Source organism: Pholcus phalangioides, unplaced genomic scaffold, assembly GCF_987345545.1.
Source record: "Pholcus phalangioides strain wild (caught in Gottingen) unplaced genomic scaffold, Ppha-v1.0 ptg000011l_1, whole genome shotgun sequence".
Classification (NCBI taxonomy): Eukaryota; Metazoa; Arthropoda; class Arachnida; order Araneae; family Pholcidae; genus Pholcus; species Pholcus phalangioides.
The window spans coordinates 16,797,046-16,815,126 of record NW_028301604.1 but is presented as its reverse complement, the minus strand read 5'-3'; the positions used below and the strand labels follow the sequence as shown (position 1 = coordinate 16,815,126).

The window sequence follows — 18,081 nt, the reverse complement described above, 5'->3', positions numbered from 1 at the left end:
AATCTGATGTTCTTTGGAGCAGAAATTGAAGTCCGGTTGAGCTCTACAGTCTTGCCCTCTCCCTGATTGTAAAAATTTAAATGTCTTCATTTGTCAGCACCTGGGTTTCAGAAAAAAAAAAGATTTTTTTGTTCATTATTGATACCATGTTCAGCTACTGCTGACTTCTCAGTTTGATCTAGTTGATCAGTTTGATCTACAACTTTTTGCAAGTTCTTTTATTCTTCGTTCAGCATGTAGAGCTGCCATTTTTTCGGATTTAGACTGGCAATGCCAGATTTCAAAATATTTGTAGGGCTTTCGAATTATGAACACTATGTTCGACTGGGATTACTGTATAAAAGTTTAGTAAAACTTCTCTTATAAAACTGGAAAAATGCAACCAATAAACACACCGGTTACATTCGAGTCTGTAGCCAATAACCTTATTGGTTGTTTTTTTTTAAAGTTTTGTAAAAGACATTTTATCAAACTTGTAGTTTAATCCTTGCCTTAAAATTAGTTCTTTACTTTTAGCAGCTCAGTCCAACATACTTAAGAAAACATTTTTGTTATAATTGTATACTTATCAAAATTGAATGGATAATCCCAAAAAAATAAATCCAGGTGCGGATTAACCGGGAAGCAGATTAACCATGCTACAAAATAACTATAACTGTAACAAAGTAGATAAGTAACTGTGTTCCTTATTATTCATTTTAAATTTGCAATGTGTCATCCAGTATGGGTCTCTAGACCCCTTGGCTGATTTTTTTTTGTTTCATCCTGTATTTATGTAAAAAAAAAATAAAACAAACAATAAATCTCTCTACTGTACAAAAATTTCATGTTCAGCTCTTCCCTATCTGTGTTGTTTTGTTGTTTTCATTGGTTTTTTTGTTTTCATTCTTTTTTATTGGTTATGCAAGATTCTGTGAAAGTTTTGATGAAAACAAACATTTCTATTTCGTAGAACTGGATTTCTTTGTTCTTATACAGAACTCTTTCACCCCCCCCCCGATTCTCAGAGCTTAGCTGAACTCTTATGTCAACATGTTGAAATGGCAGCCCCATATACAAGGTTCATATGATGCTTAAAAACTCCTTAAAAAGTTATTAATTTTCATTTCCTCTTTTTAAGGGTCCTTAAAATCCACCAAGCTGTTTTTAAAAAAACTCATTGCTGTCCCCCACCATAGAATACTTCCTGCTGAGGTTGATGAAGAATTGTATGTGATGCTGAAAGAAGTTCTTTGAAAAGAGGAGGAAAAAGAAAAGAGGTATCGTGGGTCTGGGGGATTTTTCTCTGTAGAGATTTCAAGACCAAACCCTGTAGCGGGTGCTCTGTAGGGAACAGCTTTGCTGATGACCATTGCAGCTGATATTACAGCACCTGATTGGTCGGACTCCAATGGCCTCACTCACTTCCTATCCCCAAAGCAGAATATTTCCAGTCAGCCGAGGGCTCGTTGCAGAACAATGCTAACATTCAGCTTTTGGACTTGATATGCTGAGAAAAACGGTGAAAGAAGATTGTTGTGCTGGCAAAGAAATTCACAGTGAAATTGAAATTCAAGAAAAGGGTGTTAGCTAAGTTCTAAATATCATTCCTGCCAGAAAATGGTGCATCTACCAGTGGTGGGAACTCTGCGACATAGGCGCCAAAATTAACATCCTGCTCCAATAGTGTATTTCGTATTTTTCTGTGCCAAATAGTGCTTGTTTGTGAATACATAGGTTGAATATTTTTTTGTATATGTGTACTTGGAAACTCTAATATACTTTTATACCTGCTTTGTATGTATCAGTGTCACCAATGACACGTTCAGCATCATCAAATTCTTGGAATTTCTGAAAAAGACTCAAAAAGTTTTCTTTTTGTGTACCCCGAAATGATTCTTTCTGAGAGAGTATGTTTTATTCCTCTGTACTTCAGCACCACTTCCCCTCCTGCCATCTTCCATAGTCACGCTCAAAATTATTTGAAAATATTTTTAAGAGTAATTTCACTCTCCAAAATTTTAAAGGGGTATTTTAAAAAAAAAGGTGGTATTTTATTATGAAATTATGACATCCTGTCTTTCCTTTAAAGAATTGCCAGAAGTCCAGAGAAATTTTTGTTAATTAGAGAGAAAGACACAATTTTTTTAATGTTCCTGCTACATCGACGTTTTTGTCCCCGAAAATTGGATAGGGATAATTATACGCCCTTATTTAAATTAGTGGCCCCTCATCAGACTTTTCATCATGAAACCTTGATAATATCTGTGGTCGCGTGCAACTGAAGATAGTTACTCTAGTCTACCAACTTTAGAGCGCAAGTGTGAGGCGGTTTCTGTTTTTGAAAAGGGAAAAAAGCTGCCACTGGAAGCAACAGAAATTACTAAGGTCATAGCATCAAATCCTGTTGTGTCATGAAAACATTTTTCATTCCGTGAGTAAAAGAGCTAGTCCACCAAATTGCAAATGCTAACTTGTCAACTTTGCCAAATAACAAATTTTAAATCGCCAATGTCGCCAAATTACATGCATATCTGCTAAATTGACAGACATCATGTTGATTCTCCCAAAATTTTTCTCCATTTTGCAACGATTTCTTTTTGACTATAATTAAAAAGTAGTCAGCAGGAATCATGGCCATAAAATTTAAAAAAAAATTAATTTAAAATATTTTTTTGTGTATGTGCGTGTATGTTCACTTTCACTGAGAGGTGAATACAGAGTAGCTGCAAATATATATATATATATATATATATATATATATATATATATATATATATATATATATATATTATTAATTTTGTAAAGAAAATCTTTTTCAGCTTTGGTTTTTTTTATTTTGAATAATTGGGGGAGGATGAATATCACTTAGAATTTTTGTAATTTATGTGAGACTGTTATAAATATTTTTATCCAAAATGTGTTAATCAAATGTTATGTTTTACTTTTGACCAAAACTTGGTTTTAGAACACTTTTTTGACAACAGAAAAGTATGGATTATCTGTATGTGAATTGATTACTTCATGAATTCTTATAATGCTGGATTAAAAACAAAGTTATCATTTCTAAACTGCTCTACATCTATATTTTTGAGAAAAGGGAAAATTTGTATGGCAGATTTAAAATACACTGCTGGCCACCGTAAATGCAACACCCTGAAGGAAGCATGCAAATAATATGAAATTTACAACATGCATTAGCGGAGGTGAGATATGCAAATGATTAGAATTTCAGCGCAGACGCACATCACGCGCGCCTGTGGCGCCACTTCAAAGCGCTATTTAAGGCTTGGAGATTTCGACAATTTGAAGTACGGCAATTGTGTTTTTCTTGTGGTTTTTTCAAAAAAACAATCAATTATGCCTCATAGAAAACAGCGATCATCTTTTGATCAAGTATCCGAGTTCGACAGAGGAAGGATAGTGGCCTACCGAGATTGTGGATTATCTTTCAGGGAAATCTGTAGTCGTGTTGGACGAAACCAAACAACTGTAATGCGGATATGTGATCGTTGGATGCAGGAGGGTACGACGGACCGACGTGTTCGATCGCATCCACCTCAGTGAACCACTTCACGTGATGACAGGCGTATTGTGCGTATGGCAGTGACGGGTCGCTCAGCCACATCACGAACCATAGCACAGCACATTCAGTCTGTACAGCATCATCCAGTGTCTGCGCGTACCATTCGACGCCGTTTACAGCAGAGTGGTCTGTCCGCAAGACGTCCATTGCTTCGTCTACCCTCGACGCAGAACCACAGACGTCTCCACCGCCAATGGTGCGATGAAAGAAGGATGTAGACGGCACAATGGAATGAAATTGTCTTTACTGACGATTCACACTTCTGTCTGCAACACCACGATGGTCGGATTCGAGTCTGGAGACACCGTGGAGAGAGGATGCTGAACAGCTGCGTTATGCACCGCCACACTGGTCCTGCACCGGGTATTATGGTATGGGGCGGTATTGGATATCACTCTCACACTCCTCTAGTACGCATTGCCGGTACTTTAAAAAGCCAGCGCTACATCTCCGAGGTGTTGGAGCCAGTTGTCCTTCCTTACCTTCAGGGCTTGCCCACAGCCATATTTCAACAGGATAATGCGCGACCACACGACAAACATGTTTAGCTGATAATCCATTTGATCTCTCCTTGAAAGAGTTGCCAGAAGTACAGAAAAATTTAATAAATTAGAGAGAAAGACAGGTTTTTTTGAATGCATGAATTTTTGGATTTTCCCGGCAAGTTCCTGCACTCGATTTCATCCCCAAAAATCGGATTGGGATAACTGCGACCCCTTATTTGAAATAGCAGGCTTTTTATCGCAAAACCGTGATAATATCTGTGATCATACAGCTGAAAATGGTTTGCTCTACGACTTTAAATTGCAAATATTAGCGGTTTCCGTGTTCAAATAAAAAGAAAAAAGTCGCCACTGCAAGCAGCAGAAGTTACTATGGTCAATCGTCATTTTGTCAAGTCCAGATGTTTCGTGAAACATTTTTTCATTCTACTAGTAAAAGGCTAGTCTGCGAAATTACGTATGCTAACTTTTCAAAATCTTGCTGAATAATGAGTGCTAAATCGCCAAGCATCTTGTTGAGCCTCCCGAAATTTTCTCCCATTTTGCAACTATTTCTTTCTGAGTATAACAAGAAGCCAGCAGGAACCATGCCTATAAAATTAAAAATTTTTTTGAGATCATATACACAATTGGATTTTGTAAGGGGTGGTGGCGGCAAAATATTAACATTCTGTCTGTAATATGTTTTTCAATGGTATATTACTGAGAAATGATATACTTTCGCCCCCTCCCCGTATTTGCGGGGTTTTTTTTTCGTTGGAATTTTTTTTCAGCAACACTCAGCAATCATCATTCACGTTTTTACAAAATTTGAGTTGTGCATGTTTAGGATGGTGCATTTGTCTAGTGCTACTGATAATGCTCTAAAAAGACAAATTGGATATATTGGCTATGTTTGGCGAAAGTAAGTCAATTGCTGCTGTGACTTGCCATTATGGAATCAATGAATCTATGCTGAGATATATCAAGAGAAAGGAATCTGAATTTCGATCAGCCGTGGCTGTAGCTGCACCTGTGGCAGCGAAAACTGTGCATCCATGTTATTACAGAATCCATGTGTTTCTCATACCGAAAATGCAGGTTTTTTTTTGTGGGTACAAGACTGCTACAAAGAAGGTAGTCCAATTGATTGTAATATTATAATGGGAAAAAGCGAAAAGATTAATTTACTCTTCTATAAAAGGAAGGGCTCGTGAAACGTCTATTTCATCAGAATTTTATGCAAGTAAAAGTTGATTTCATAGGTTTAAGAAACGATTTGCATTACGCAATGTAAAAATCACTGGCGATCAAGCCGCTGCCGACCAGGAGGCAGCTAGCAAATTTCCAAAGACTCTGCCGAAAGTTATTGAAGAGAAGGGATATTCTCTCTCTCACCTCAGCAAGTGTTTAACGCTAACAAAACTGCATTATTTTGGAAGAAAATGCTGCATAGAACATTTATCACCCAAGAAGAAAAGCAAACCCCTGGTTTTAAGGCAAGATAAGGTAGACTTACTATATTGTTTGTGCAAATGCATAAAGTACATGGTAAGGCCCACCGTCATTTTCAAATCTACGAATCCGTGAACATTAAAGGGAAAGGATAAGTCGAAGCTCCCGCGCAATATTTTGGATGGACCATGGCAGCTCTTAAGAGAGAAACAGTCAACTCGGGTTTTATTGACCTTTGGCCACAATGTGTGTTCCAGGATACAACCATTTTTACAGAGCCAACTGAAGAGATTAGAGAAGACATTGTCACTTTAGCGAAACAGGTGGGTGGAGAAGGGTTCAATGATATGGATATAGAAGAGAAGTTGACAGCTAATTAATAGCAATTCAGAGGCATTGACAGAGGAGGAATTAATGCAGCTGAATGAATGAACGCCAGGGTCTCTGCCACCGGACTTATCCCATTGGCGAGATCTCTTCCAGCCCAGCTTCGTGGCAGAGTCTGGAACAAAGTGAGTGCACCTAACAGTCTGAGTGTGTAGCTAGTATTGTGTATGATATTTCAGTGCTGCCATCTATACTTCAAATTGTGAGTGAAGTGTAATGATTGAATATTTGTAACGTTGTAGGCCTGTTGCTCTCTGTGGTGAGACTTTTGAATGGGGAGATCGGCTCGCATTCGCGCCTTGAAATTGGGAACCACTGAAAACCAACTTCAGCCGACCACCACTGTGGTGCAGGTGGGGTTCGAACCCAGATCATCGCGATGCAAGTCCGTCACTATGACCACTCGACCACCACAGCGGCGAATTAATGTAGCTGATTGCTCATGAAACAAGCGGTACCAGGCGAAGATCAAAATAAAGAAGTTGAAGACAAGTTCACCATGAGTAACCTAGCAGGAGAGATTCACAATTTCAAATCAGCAATAGATTATTTTCATGATATAGTTCTCTCCATGGTACGTTCTTCACATGTAGAAAAATTGGCAGAGGAAGTCCTGTCAACATACTCCAACATACTTGATGATAAGAAGAAACGGCAAACAAATCACAATGTTCTTTCAGAAAACATCACCAACAATCAATCGCTGCAACCTCTTTTACATTCCCTTTTACCTTTGCATCACCCTGCTCTTATCATGATGTTATAAACGAGAAAAGAAAAAAAACTATGGTTTCAGTTATACGCTGATTTCCCGTATTTTCCCCACCCCCCAGAACGTAACCCCCACGAATACGGGGGGGACGATAATTTAAATCAGTGATTCCCAACGTGGGCATTAATGCCCCCTGGGGGCAATGGGATGCTCCAGGGAGGCAGTAGAAACTACGGGTACAACATGGGATCCTGTGGGTTAAATTGCATTGGGGGCGATGGGAGAAAAAAATTTCTGAAGAAGGGGGCAATGGGACAATAAAGGTTGGGAAACTGATTTATATATAGAGTGATATTGTATGGTTTAGAATTATATATGCGCGTGACAGTGTACACGCTTTTGGTCAGGGAGTCTGAAATGATTGCAAGCAGATTTTGCTGGGAACCCTGTGATAACAATTGCTGATTAATAACTATATTTAAAATTAACCCAGAAGCAAATATGACAACTATACGTCTTGTTTGGTGTAATGTAGATATATGAAAATGGGGCAACTGTTTCTCTTTTCCGCATAACTGGTTGCAAAATGTTCAATTGTGCTGTTTCTTCCCATATTGTGAATTTTTTTCTGGAATTCTTTGTATTTTTTTCCCTTTAAGCTAAAATCCTCCTTTTTTTAAATTTTGCCATTGTGGGGAGTTAAAATGTAGCTACCTGATGTTTCAAGAATTACAATATTTATTTTTTAATGTATGGTACATTCCATTGAGGAAGTCTTTTAGTCAAAAACTATGATCAATTTCTTCGAAATTGTGTTTTTTAAATAAAAACCAAAGTACCTTTATCTCATCCTTAAAATCACTGCAAGCTTCCAGGATTGTTTTAAAAAATATAAGCACCATGCCAGATAGGCAGAGAAATGTATGTTATCATCCTTGCTCCAGTCTTGTGGCAACTGTATTGGTTTTGCTGTGCATCACAAAAAAAAAACATTCTCTTGAAAAATTTATCTGGCACCTATAATTTTTTATGAATGCGGTAGACATTCCAGATACATAGGCCACCAAACATTTGTTACTGCATCAGTTTACCATCGTTATTTTCATCAAAAAATGTGCTTATGAGTCCTACGTCAAGGGGTTAGTGCATTAACTCCTTAGTGAATAAACAAAAAAAGGCTGCAGTTTCGATTCAGCAATAAATTGTTGGTCCCATTCTAATTAGCCCTCGAGTGCAGAAAATGACTAGTGCGATAAAATGATCAATGCATTTATAAGTATTTATTTGTCACAAACCAACAAATAGGAAGGTAAACTGCTTAATGAGGTAGCTGAAAAAAAAAGTTGAATGCTTCAACTTATAATTTCTGACTGTTTTGATAAGAACTTGCATGCATTTTTGAAAGACTTTAGTAGAATTTTAGAGCTTAGAATATGCACTGCTTTAAACCTTAGATGCGTTGTCATATTTTTCCTAATTCAAAAGGTATCTCCTCAGACAAAAATGACCTAGATTTTGCATTTATGGGTTAAAGTTTAGGTTCAAATGTCCAACGTTGTGTGTTATTTGGGCATTTACAGAACTTTTCTGAATAGTAGTTTTTTTGCAGTTCTAATTTTTGATTTTATCGTTCTAATGATTTCAGCATCTGGTAATCTATATATCTTTTAATCTATGATATTATATTGAATATTATACAGGCGTCTATCATGGTGGAGAGGCTGCAGGATTTAAGTGCCGATTATTTCAAAACCTGTAAGAAAAAAGAATATAATTCACTTGAAAGGCCTTTTGCTCACCTCAGCAAAGTTAGTTCAGAATCATCTTTAGCTGTATCCACACGTGTTCATTCATCACCATCATCATCATCATCATCAGTGAGTAAGAACTACTGATGTTTTTTTTGTTCGTTTCAAGTAGTGCATTTGTATAGCAATTTTAATAAATTTCGATTTTTTTTTTACTTGTGGTTTGAAATAAAGTAGTAAATTTATGTGTGTTTACTCAGATTTTCAGGCTTTAATATTAGGTTGGGGGGGAAAAGAAATCCATTATTTTTACGTGAGCTTCAAGACTTTATTTAACATATTTCGGATTACCAATTTTGGCCAAATATGCACCGTTTTGTTCTATAATTTGTTGCTATTTTAAAGGTGGCTTCATAATGCCTCTCTCATAGAAGTCTTGGTCCCTATTGGCGAAAAACTCTAGTAACCGATTTTCACTATCTTTTCTTGATGCCAATTTCTTATCACTAAGGAAGTTTTGCAATGCAAGAAAAACATGGTAATCGCTTGGTGCCAGGTCCGGACTATATGGTGGATGCATCAAAACTTTCCAACTAAGCTCACTATAGACGTGTGTGGCCTGGCGTTGTCCTGATGGAGCACAACAAATCTCCTGTTGGCCAATTCTGGCCGTTTCTGGTCAATCGCTAGTTTCAAACGGTTGAGTAAGTTGTAACAACTGTCAACAACTCAACTTTTTGAAGCTAGCGATTGACCAGAAATAGCCAGATTTGGCCAACAGGCAATGTGTTGTGTTCCATCAGGACAATGCCAGGCCACACACGTTTTTAGGGACTCGCCAGAAACTCTGGGAGCTTGGTTGGAAAGTTTTGATGCATCCACCATATAGTCCGGACCTGGCACCAAGCGATTACCATGTTTTTCTTGCATTTCAAAACTTCCTTAGTGATAAGAAATTGGCATCAAGAAAAGATTGTGAAAATCGATTACTAGAGTTTTTCGCCAGTAGGGACCAAGATTTCTATGAGAGAGGCATTATGAAGCTACCTTTAAAATGGCAACAAATTATAGAACAAAACGGTGCATATTTGACCAAAATTGGTAATCTGAAATATGTTAAATAAAGTCTTGAAGTTTGTGTAAAAATAATGGATTTCTTTTTCCCCAAAACTAATATAACTAAAATATAAACTGTTTTTTAAAACTTGAGAAGGAGCAAATATAAGTTTAAGCACACATTTTTGCTGTCTCCCTGGGATTATTTTCTGTCTGTGACCCTGTTCTACTCTGTGCTTAACATGACTGATGTAGTAGTCAACCCACCTCAAAAAAAAAATCATTGCATCCCAATGTGATTGACACATCAAGAACACATTCACAGGGGTGGGAACTTTGCGCTGCACTGCGCCAAAACTAATATCTTGCGCCATCCTGCTCCAATAGCGTATTTTTGCATTTTTCTGCGCCAAATAGCGAATTAGCTTCAGTATGCCCGGAATTTCGGAAAGGGCGCCAAAAATTTTTGTTCCTGCTAGCCACGAAACGTTTTTTACGTGAAGAGCGTGTTTTATTCCACTATAATTAAACTATCGGCCCCTGATCTGGCTTTCCATCGCGAAATCCTGATATTGTCCGTGATCGTGGAACTGAAGATAGTTTGCAATGCCTTTCAGCTTTAAAGTGCAAATTCGAGTGTTTCCGTTTAAAAAAAAAAGTCGTCACTGGAAGCAGCAGAAATTACTGTAGTCGATTGTCATTATGTTAAATCCCGATGTTTGGTGAAAAAAAATTTTCATTCCGGGAGTAAAAAGCGCATGTCCGCCGAATTACGAATGTTAGTTTAGAAACTTTGCCGAATAAAAGAGCGTTAAATCGCCAATCTCGCCAAATAGCGAGTGTCAGATCGCCAATCTCGCCAGATAATGAGTGCTGAATCGCCAAACATTGAGTTGATTCTTCCAAAATTCTCTCCCATTTTGCAACAATTTCTTTCCAAGTATAAAAAAATTAAAAACTTATAAAACTTTTTTAGCTCATTTGAAGTGCTGCTGTTCAAGGCAGCAAATAGTGTCGTCAGTAAGCAAAAATCATCTTAAATAGACAGGTGCAAAAAATTTTATGACAGCCACTCTTTCAAACAACGTGTCAAAAGCCTAAAACACCAAAAACAAAAATTAAGCTGACGAAAAGATGTTTGATAACAAAAGACATGCTGCAGTTTTATTTTGAAAAGGGTTGAGGGTCAACGAAAATATTCTTGTTAATTTCACTGCTCCAATTTATAAATATCTGCTCCGAATCCCATATTTTGCTGCTCCAAAATTGCTCCAAATCTCGAATTTGCTGCTCCAAAACTGCACCAAATCCTGAATTTGCTGCTCCAAAACTGCTCCGAATCCTGAATTTTGCTGCTTCAAAGCTGCTCCGAAATGGACTTTGTCACTTCCCACCCCTGCATTCAGAATACTGAAGAGAAAAAAAAATACTGAATGAAAGTAAGTGCAATGCTTCCTGGAAGGATAGGAATGAGTACTATCTTGTAAGCTTACCATTCCTATGAAACCAGAATTTCAATTCACTGAAATTTCTCTCAACCAGTGTTTTTTAAAAATGTATCAATAAAATCTTATATTGTAAAAATTTATCTATTATGAGATCTTTTTTTTTTCAATCGTCAAGTACAATCAGCATACTTTTGAAAGTTGTTTCAAAGGAGTGTCATTTTTAAAATCTTGCATGTCTTCATAATTTTGCTGTGCATCGAGGAAAAGAATGACATTAAAGAATAGGGTATGGCATTTTACTAGCGATCCTACCATTGATCCTAGAGGCATACTTCCAGTTAGAAAAAGTTTCCAAATAACGTGTAGTACTCAGATATGTCATTCATGTTTAAAGTGGTTGTATAATTATTAAAATGAAAAAAATTAACTTTTTATGCAGTCCCTTTGTGCCCCAAAACCAGTTATAGAGTTGTTGCCCTGTCTCTCCAGATGCCAACAAAAACATTCCATGTAAGTGCAATATTCACTGAAACATTCGAATTCGAAAAATGGAGCAAATTTTGGAAAAATCCGCATTAAATGCAGGTAAAATGGTTTTCTCTGCATTTAGAGCTGTTTTTTCCCAACTTTTTCCTCCGTTTTTCGAATTGAAATATTTGAGTGAGTATTTTGCACTTAGAAACATGGAATTTTTTTTGTTAGCATCAGGAGAGACAGAGAACAACTTTCAATTGGGTTTTGGGGCACATGGGGACTGTATAAAAAGTTAATTTTTTATTTTAATAACTATATTTCCTTGAAACATGAATGGCATATCCAGAGTCACAACTGCTATGGTTTGTCCGTAGTTTCTATGGTTGAACTTACTAAACTATGGAGATATGGAAAGAACCCCTGATATTACCAAAGCCGTTTTTATACATAACATAATTTGTCCCCAGTCAATTACAATAATACTATACAAATTAGAGTTTACAATTAAATATTTATTTTACAGTATTTTTGAAAGAAAATGCAAAGACAAAAAAAAAATATTTGAATGTGGACACGGTAGAACAGTTAATTCATAATGTGATGAAGAAAGCTGGGACAGGGAAGAGAGCAATAGTTAAAAGCTAGTACTGCTCCAGCCACTGTACAAGTTCCCACAGGAGGAGGGGTGCAGGTCTTTCTGATTTACAATGCCTTGGGATGCTCTGTGGTCCATTTCCTGGCTTCTTTCCTACATCATCATAACATCTCCTTTATCAACATAATTATGTTGATAAATAGAACAACCCCCCACCTTATAGTATGGAAAATGTCATACTGAAAAAGCAGTATGAGTAATATTGCTTTTCAGTACGATACTCCATTGAATTTAAATAATGAAAAAGTAACACAAAATGAGAAATACTTATTTTAGAATGATTTATAATGATATTTTCAGCATTCATAGGAACCAAATTCAAAATGAAATTAGGAAAAATATTGCCATTTGCAACAAAAAAAAAAGATTGGGGGATGTCACGTTGTAACTTTTTCTAATTGTAAGTATACCTCTAGGATCAACAGTTTGCCAGTGAAATATGCCATACCTTCTGTTTGCTATTCACCCTGTATATTGTGAGGAGAAACAGAAAAGAATTGTCTGTGGTTGCTTGTACACTGTTTTGGCCCAAAATTGTTTTTGTTACCAAGTCATTTCTCTCAATTTACTTTGGCTTGAGTCAGTCTTATAGGATACTGAAATAGTGCTATGAAAAAGTAGAGTATTTTTTTGTATGCATTCTGTATAAAGCTATGATTCTGTTGTCTTAGGGGGTAAACGCCCTGTTCCTACTTTTTCTAATTTCTTTAGTGGGACCTCTGCATATATATCAACTTGTCAAACATATAAGATTTAGTGAATTAGCAATTTTACTAATTGCAACTTACAGTAGCCCTCTATTTTCAACTTCTAGCAATTTTTCAGCAATTTTAGTGGTATTTAACAACTTTATTTCACTTTGCCAATTTTTTTGATGGTAATTGGCAATGGATAATGCTTTCCTGTACTTTTATGAAAGAAATATGGTCAGGCTAGCTGTTTATACTTTTATGTATATTGATACTTTTCTATCAAAACACCTTTTGTGAGCCGGGTGGAACCCCTTGGGAAGGGGCGACATTCGATCCATGTGCCAAAGGTTGTGCACTCCCAGTCTATAATATCAGCACCCCTTTTTTGTCTAATTTATTAACTTTTGTGTATTGACTATATTTAGTATACACCTCACCACAAAGACAAGTTATATGTTGAATTTTTGTATCAAATTATAGATTTTTCAACTACAACTTTTTCATGCTGATTTTTTTTACATTTTAGCCTTCATTGATTGCAAACAATGCAGACTTTGGATCTTCCAGCAAAAGCACATTTGGTATTAGTGAACTATCTAGCAGTAGTTGGTCAGATGTGGAGCCTCTTATGATTGGCAGTCATCAAGTTTATCCTCTTACTTTAGCAGATGAACAGCGTTACATACTTCAATATCTTACTGCAATTGCAGATTACCCTGAGGTATTAGTTTCCTATTTTAGAAATCAAAAAGTGTAGAATAAAAGTTGAAATAGTAATAGTCTATGAAATTGTGAATGTTCAATGAATGTACGAAAGTTTGTTTTGTGTTGTGGGTATGCTTTTGCTTGTATCAAGACTTTTTCTGGAGGATAAAATAGCTGACATTTGCACCCCAAAGTTAGAAACCACAGACAGTAAACTTTAACTGACCACCACTGTGCAGTCGCAGAGATTAAGCCCCTCTTTTGTGATGCAAAATTAATATTTGAAATTCTTTTTATCATATAAACTGAATCCATAATAAATTAATTTTATAATAAAGGCAATGTCCTGTTGATCACTTCTCAATGGTTAAAGAATATTACTGAATCTATTTTCTCAATAAAGTAAGCGCTGATGTTCAATAGGGCCTGAACAAAAATTTATCATCGTGAATGTTGCACTAATAAGCATGCGAAAGGCTAGTTTACGTTTTGGTTTTTGGTATGAAATAGAAAATAGGTGTGTTTTTAAAACATGAAAAATTTCTTTTGAAGCCTTTTCTCATTTCTTTTGAAGCCTTATCTCATTTCTTTTGAAGCCTTTTCTCATTTCTTTTGAAGCCTTTTCTCATTTCTTTTGAAGCCTTTTCTCATTTCTTTTGAAACCTATTTAGTCATTTTTCAGGCTGATACTTCTGGAAACTATTGTACCTAATATGATCGCTTGAAGCATAAACACATTAGATATGTTAAAATGGTATTTACTAGAAACAATATACAGTGAAAATCCTCAATAATCACCTACTCTCTAGTCTGGTGCATTTCTTATAGTGTTAATATATTCTATTTATAACAACTCTCATTTATAACAATAAGTTTCTCTGGTCCCTTGTGCATCATTACTATTACCAAGTGCTATAGATGGCCACACTTAACTATGGTGCTGCGGGAGATGTTCTTAATACAACAGAAATTGTTTTTTCTTTATATATATTAATTTTTTGAAAAAAAAAGTTCAGCTCTGCACTTTGATTTTTTTGTGGTGTTTTACTTATTTTTATTATTATTCAGGGTTCGTACGGTGCTTAAAAACTCTTCAAAAAGTCATTAATTTTCATTTCCCTTTTTAAGGGTCATTAATATCCTCCTAGCTGTTTCTAAAAAAATTCATTACTTTTCCCTTACCCTGGAATACTTCCTACTAAGGTTGACGAAGAATTGTACTTGATGCTGAAAGAAGTTCTTTGAAAAGAGGAAGAAAAAAAAAAGGTGTGTGGGGGGGGTGTGTTAGGAGATTTTTTTCTTTATTTTCACGGCCAAAACCCTGTAGTGGGTGCTCTGTAGGGAACAGCTCTGCTAATGCCCTGTGCAGCTGACATTACAGTACCTGATTGGCTGGACTCCAGTGACCTCAACCGCTTCTGATATGCTGAGAAAAATGGCAAAAGAAGATTGTTATGCTGTCCAAAAAAATTGTCAATGAAATTGAAATTTAAAAAAAAGGCATTAGCTAAGTTCTGAATATCATTCCTGCCAGGAAATGGTGCTACTACCAGTGGTAGAAACTCTACGACATAGGCATCAAAATTAACATCCTGCTCCAATAGTGTATTTCATATTTTTCTACACTAAATAGTGCTTGTTTGTGAATATATTTATATACCATATTTTCCTGTGTATAATCCGCCGTGGGGTATAATCTGCATGCAAAATGTGAAGAAAAGACACAAAAACCATGTATAATCCACTGTAGTGTATTATCCCCAGAATTTAAAAAAATTAAAATAAATAACTTACCTTGTGTTTCAATAAGCACAATCTATTGGTACACTAATTAATAAAATTTATTTATGAAACAATAGCATTATTTACACATGAAACAAAATTTACAGTTCAATCAAAAACCTTCCAATTCAGACTCATCAGGCTGATAACGTCATTTTCTGCAGATTGTCCACAGCAGTACATAATCCATATATTTTTTTCAATGACTAAACACTTTTTAACAGATAATCCACAATAATTATACAGAGGAAAATACGGTGTATTGAATATTTTGTGTATGTACTTGTGGAAACTTGAATATAGTCTCATACTTGCTTTGTATGTATCAGTGTTGCAATGGCATGCTCAGCATCATCAAACTCCCAGAATTTCAGAAAAGGACGTGAAAAATTTTCTTCCTGTGTGCCCCGAAATGATTCTTTCCGAGAGAGCATGTTTCATTCCTCTGTACTTCAGCACCATTTCCCCTCCCATCTTTCATAGTCATGCTCAGAATTATCCAAAAATATAATTTTTAAGAGTAATTTCACTCTTCTCCAAAATTTTAAGGAGCATTTTGAAAAAAAGAGTGATATTTAATTATGAAATTATACAAGTAACATCACACCTCTCCTTTAAAAAAAATAACTTTTTGTGTAGGTGAATACAGAGCTGCTGCAAATATGAATAATTTTGTAAAGAAAGTCTTTTTCAGCTTTGGTATTTTTATTTTGAATAATTGGAGGGGGGATGAATATCACTTAGAATTTTTATAATTTATGTGATACTGTTATAAATACCTTTAACCAAAATGTAATCATATGCTATGTTTTATTTTTTTGACCAAAACTTGAGTTTGGTCAAAAGTAAAAAAAATACTATTAATGTTTTGTTATAAATATATTTATTAATTAAAACACTTAGGTGACAAAAAAAACTCTATCAAGGGATCCTATAAGATCCATACTGGTGGACACACAAATTTCATTAGGGTACAGTCATTATCAATAGTTGAATCAAATTTGTAATTAATATGTGTAATACATCCATTAAAATGAAAAGCTAAGGACAAAAAAAGAGTTATAAACACAGAAACAAAAAAAGGGGGGGGGGAAAGAAAACAGTAATATACATAAACAAATAGGTTGATATATGTCATTATTCGCACAGATATTGATATTTATTGATGAATCTGGTGTATGCAATGAAATTAGTATGTAATCATGATTAGCAGAAAAAGGAAAAACAATGAATGAATAATAACATTTTATTAGGTGTTGGCAATGACCAGAGGAATATAAATGTATTAATTATCATAATTATGTTTTATCTACAGTTCAAAAATTGTGTGTATATACATATATATGCACACACATATCTATGTACAAGGATGACGTCACTCTCCACTACCATACGAAGGTTTAAACAACTGGCTCTTGCGAAGATATATTTTGGAAAGGAAAGCTCCAAGGAAAGATTGAGAGATTCTGTGCCTCTGTAGTCTAGTGGTCTAGGGCGTTCACCCGGAAAGTGAAAGGACGTGGGTTCGATTCCCTGCAGGGGCAGTTGAATTATCTCTCTTTCCAAAATATATCTTCGTAACAGCCAGTTGTTTAAACCTTCGACATATCTATATACCAGGATTTCGAAAATTGCCTTTCACGTTGTTTATGGTAAATAGGTAATTCTTAAGCCGTTATTTTTTAATTTTTTTCCCCTTTTTTTTTAGAATGACATTTTGTGTTGTTTTATGATCTATTATTGTTGTTGTATGAATTCAAGACAAGTGTTTATTGAAAATATTAATATATCGTGATTGGATCTTATGTTATTATTTGTATGATTGATTGCATGTTATAGGTTATAATTTTTGCTGCAGTTATATCTATTAACTCTTTTGGAATAATGTTTTATTTGGTTTCGGCACTTGATATATGTTATTCAATATAGATGAGGTTTTATTTTTTTTTGTTTCTAGCCATTTATTGTTTAAGAATGAAAATTTTATTGGTCTATAAATATAGTTTTGTCTTATAGTTAAGTTTGTGACATTCTGTTTCATAATTGTTTGCTGTGGTGTTTGTTATTAGGGACCTTATTATATATTTTATCAAGCTTTTGTATAAAGTGACTATATTTTATATAGATTTTATATGTTATGTTTGCTGAAAGGTCAGGTCATAGGGGAATTTTTTAGTTTAAAGTATAATTTTTGTGTTTCATCATTAATCCAAGGTTTCCCATAGGTTCTATTGCATGCAGTGTTGATGTATTTAGAATGGTTTTGAAGTATAGTATGGAGATCGAATAAAAATTTATCAAATGCTAGTCCAGAGCGAGAATTATAATTTTGAATTCGTAGTTTTGGAGAAAGGATGACAGATTAGTGAAACTAGTGATTATTTTTTTCATTCTATGTTTTACTCTATTTAATTCATATATATTTGAAGTATTAAATTGAAGTTTGCAAATAGTTGGATAGTGATTAGTGATATCTGATTAAATTATGGATGAATAGGATTTAATAATGTCTGATGAGTCACATAAGTGTATGTGAGTGGTCCAGTTGCAAAACTCGTTAAGTGCCAACCAGATGTTTTATAGAAATTGAAAAAGAAACTGTTGTAGAGAGAGAGTGTGTATTTTTTGAGCTGAAACTAGTTAAAATGTTAATGTTATGCCGTTAAAATTTTTAATTTCAAGCAGTCAGCTCAAAAAATACACTCTGCGAAAGTTTCTTTTTCACTTTCTGTAAAAAAAATCTGGTTGGCTCTTAATGAGTTTTGCAACTGGACAACTCATGTCATCAATGCAAGTTAGTGAACTGGACCTAGTTATATATCCATTACTAAAGGGAAAAAACTAGGACTTGTTTGACATGGTATTCATATTTTTTACTATATGATCCGGTTCAGGATTAAATACGTTGATATTGATATCG

General features: G+C 35.2%; 1 protein-coding gene and 1 non-coding gene across 3 annotated transcripts in view; both read left to right on the top strand.

The window, feature by feature from the left end:
• mahj (LisH and WD40 domain-containing protein mahjong) overlaps positions 1 to 18,081 on the top strand; it is a 196,168-nt gene that overhangs the window by 36,276 nt on the left and 141,811 nt on the right. For both annotated transcript variants that reach the window (XM_089239163.1, XM_089239162.1), the window contains exons 7-8: positions 8,302 to 8,478; positions 13,201 to 13,395. In XM_089239163.1, the coding sequence (XP_089095289.1) occupies positions 8,302 to 8,478; positions 13,201 to 13,395 (372 nt within the window). The remainder of the gene's footprint in view (positions 1 to 8,301; positions 8,479 to 13,200; positions 13,396 to 18,081) is intronic.
• Positions 16,632 to 16,705, top strand: TRNAS-GGA (transfer RNA serine (anticodon GGA)). The gene has a single exon. It is a non-coding gene; the product is annotated as a tRNA-Ser (tRNA).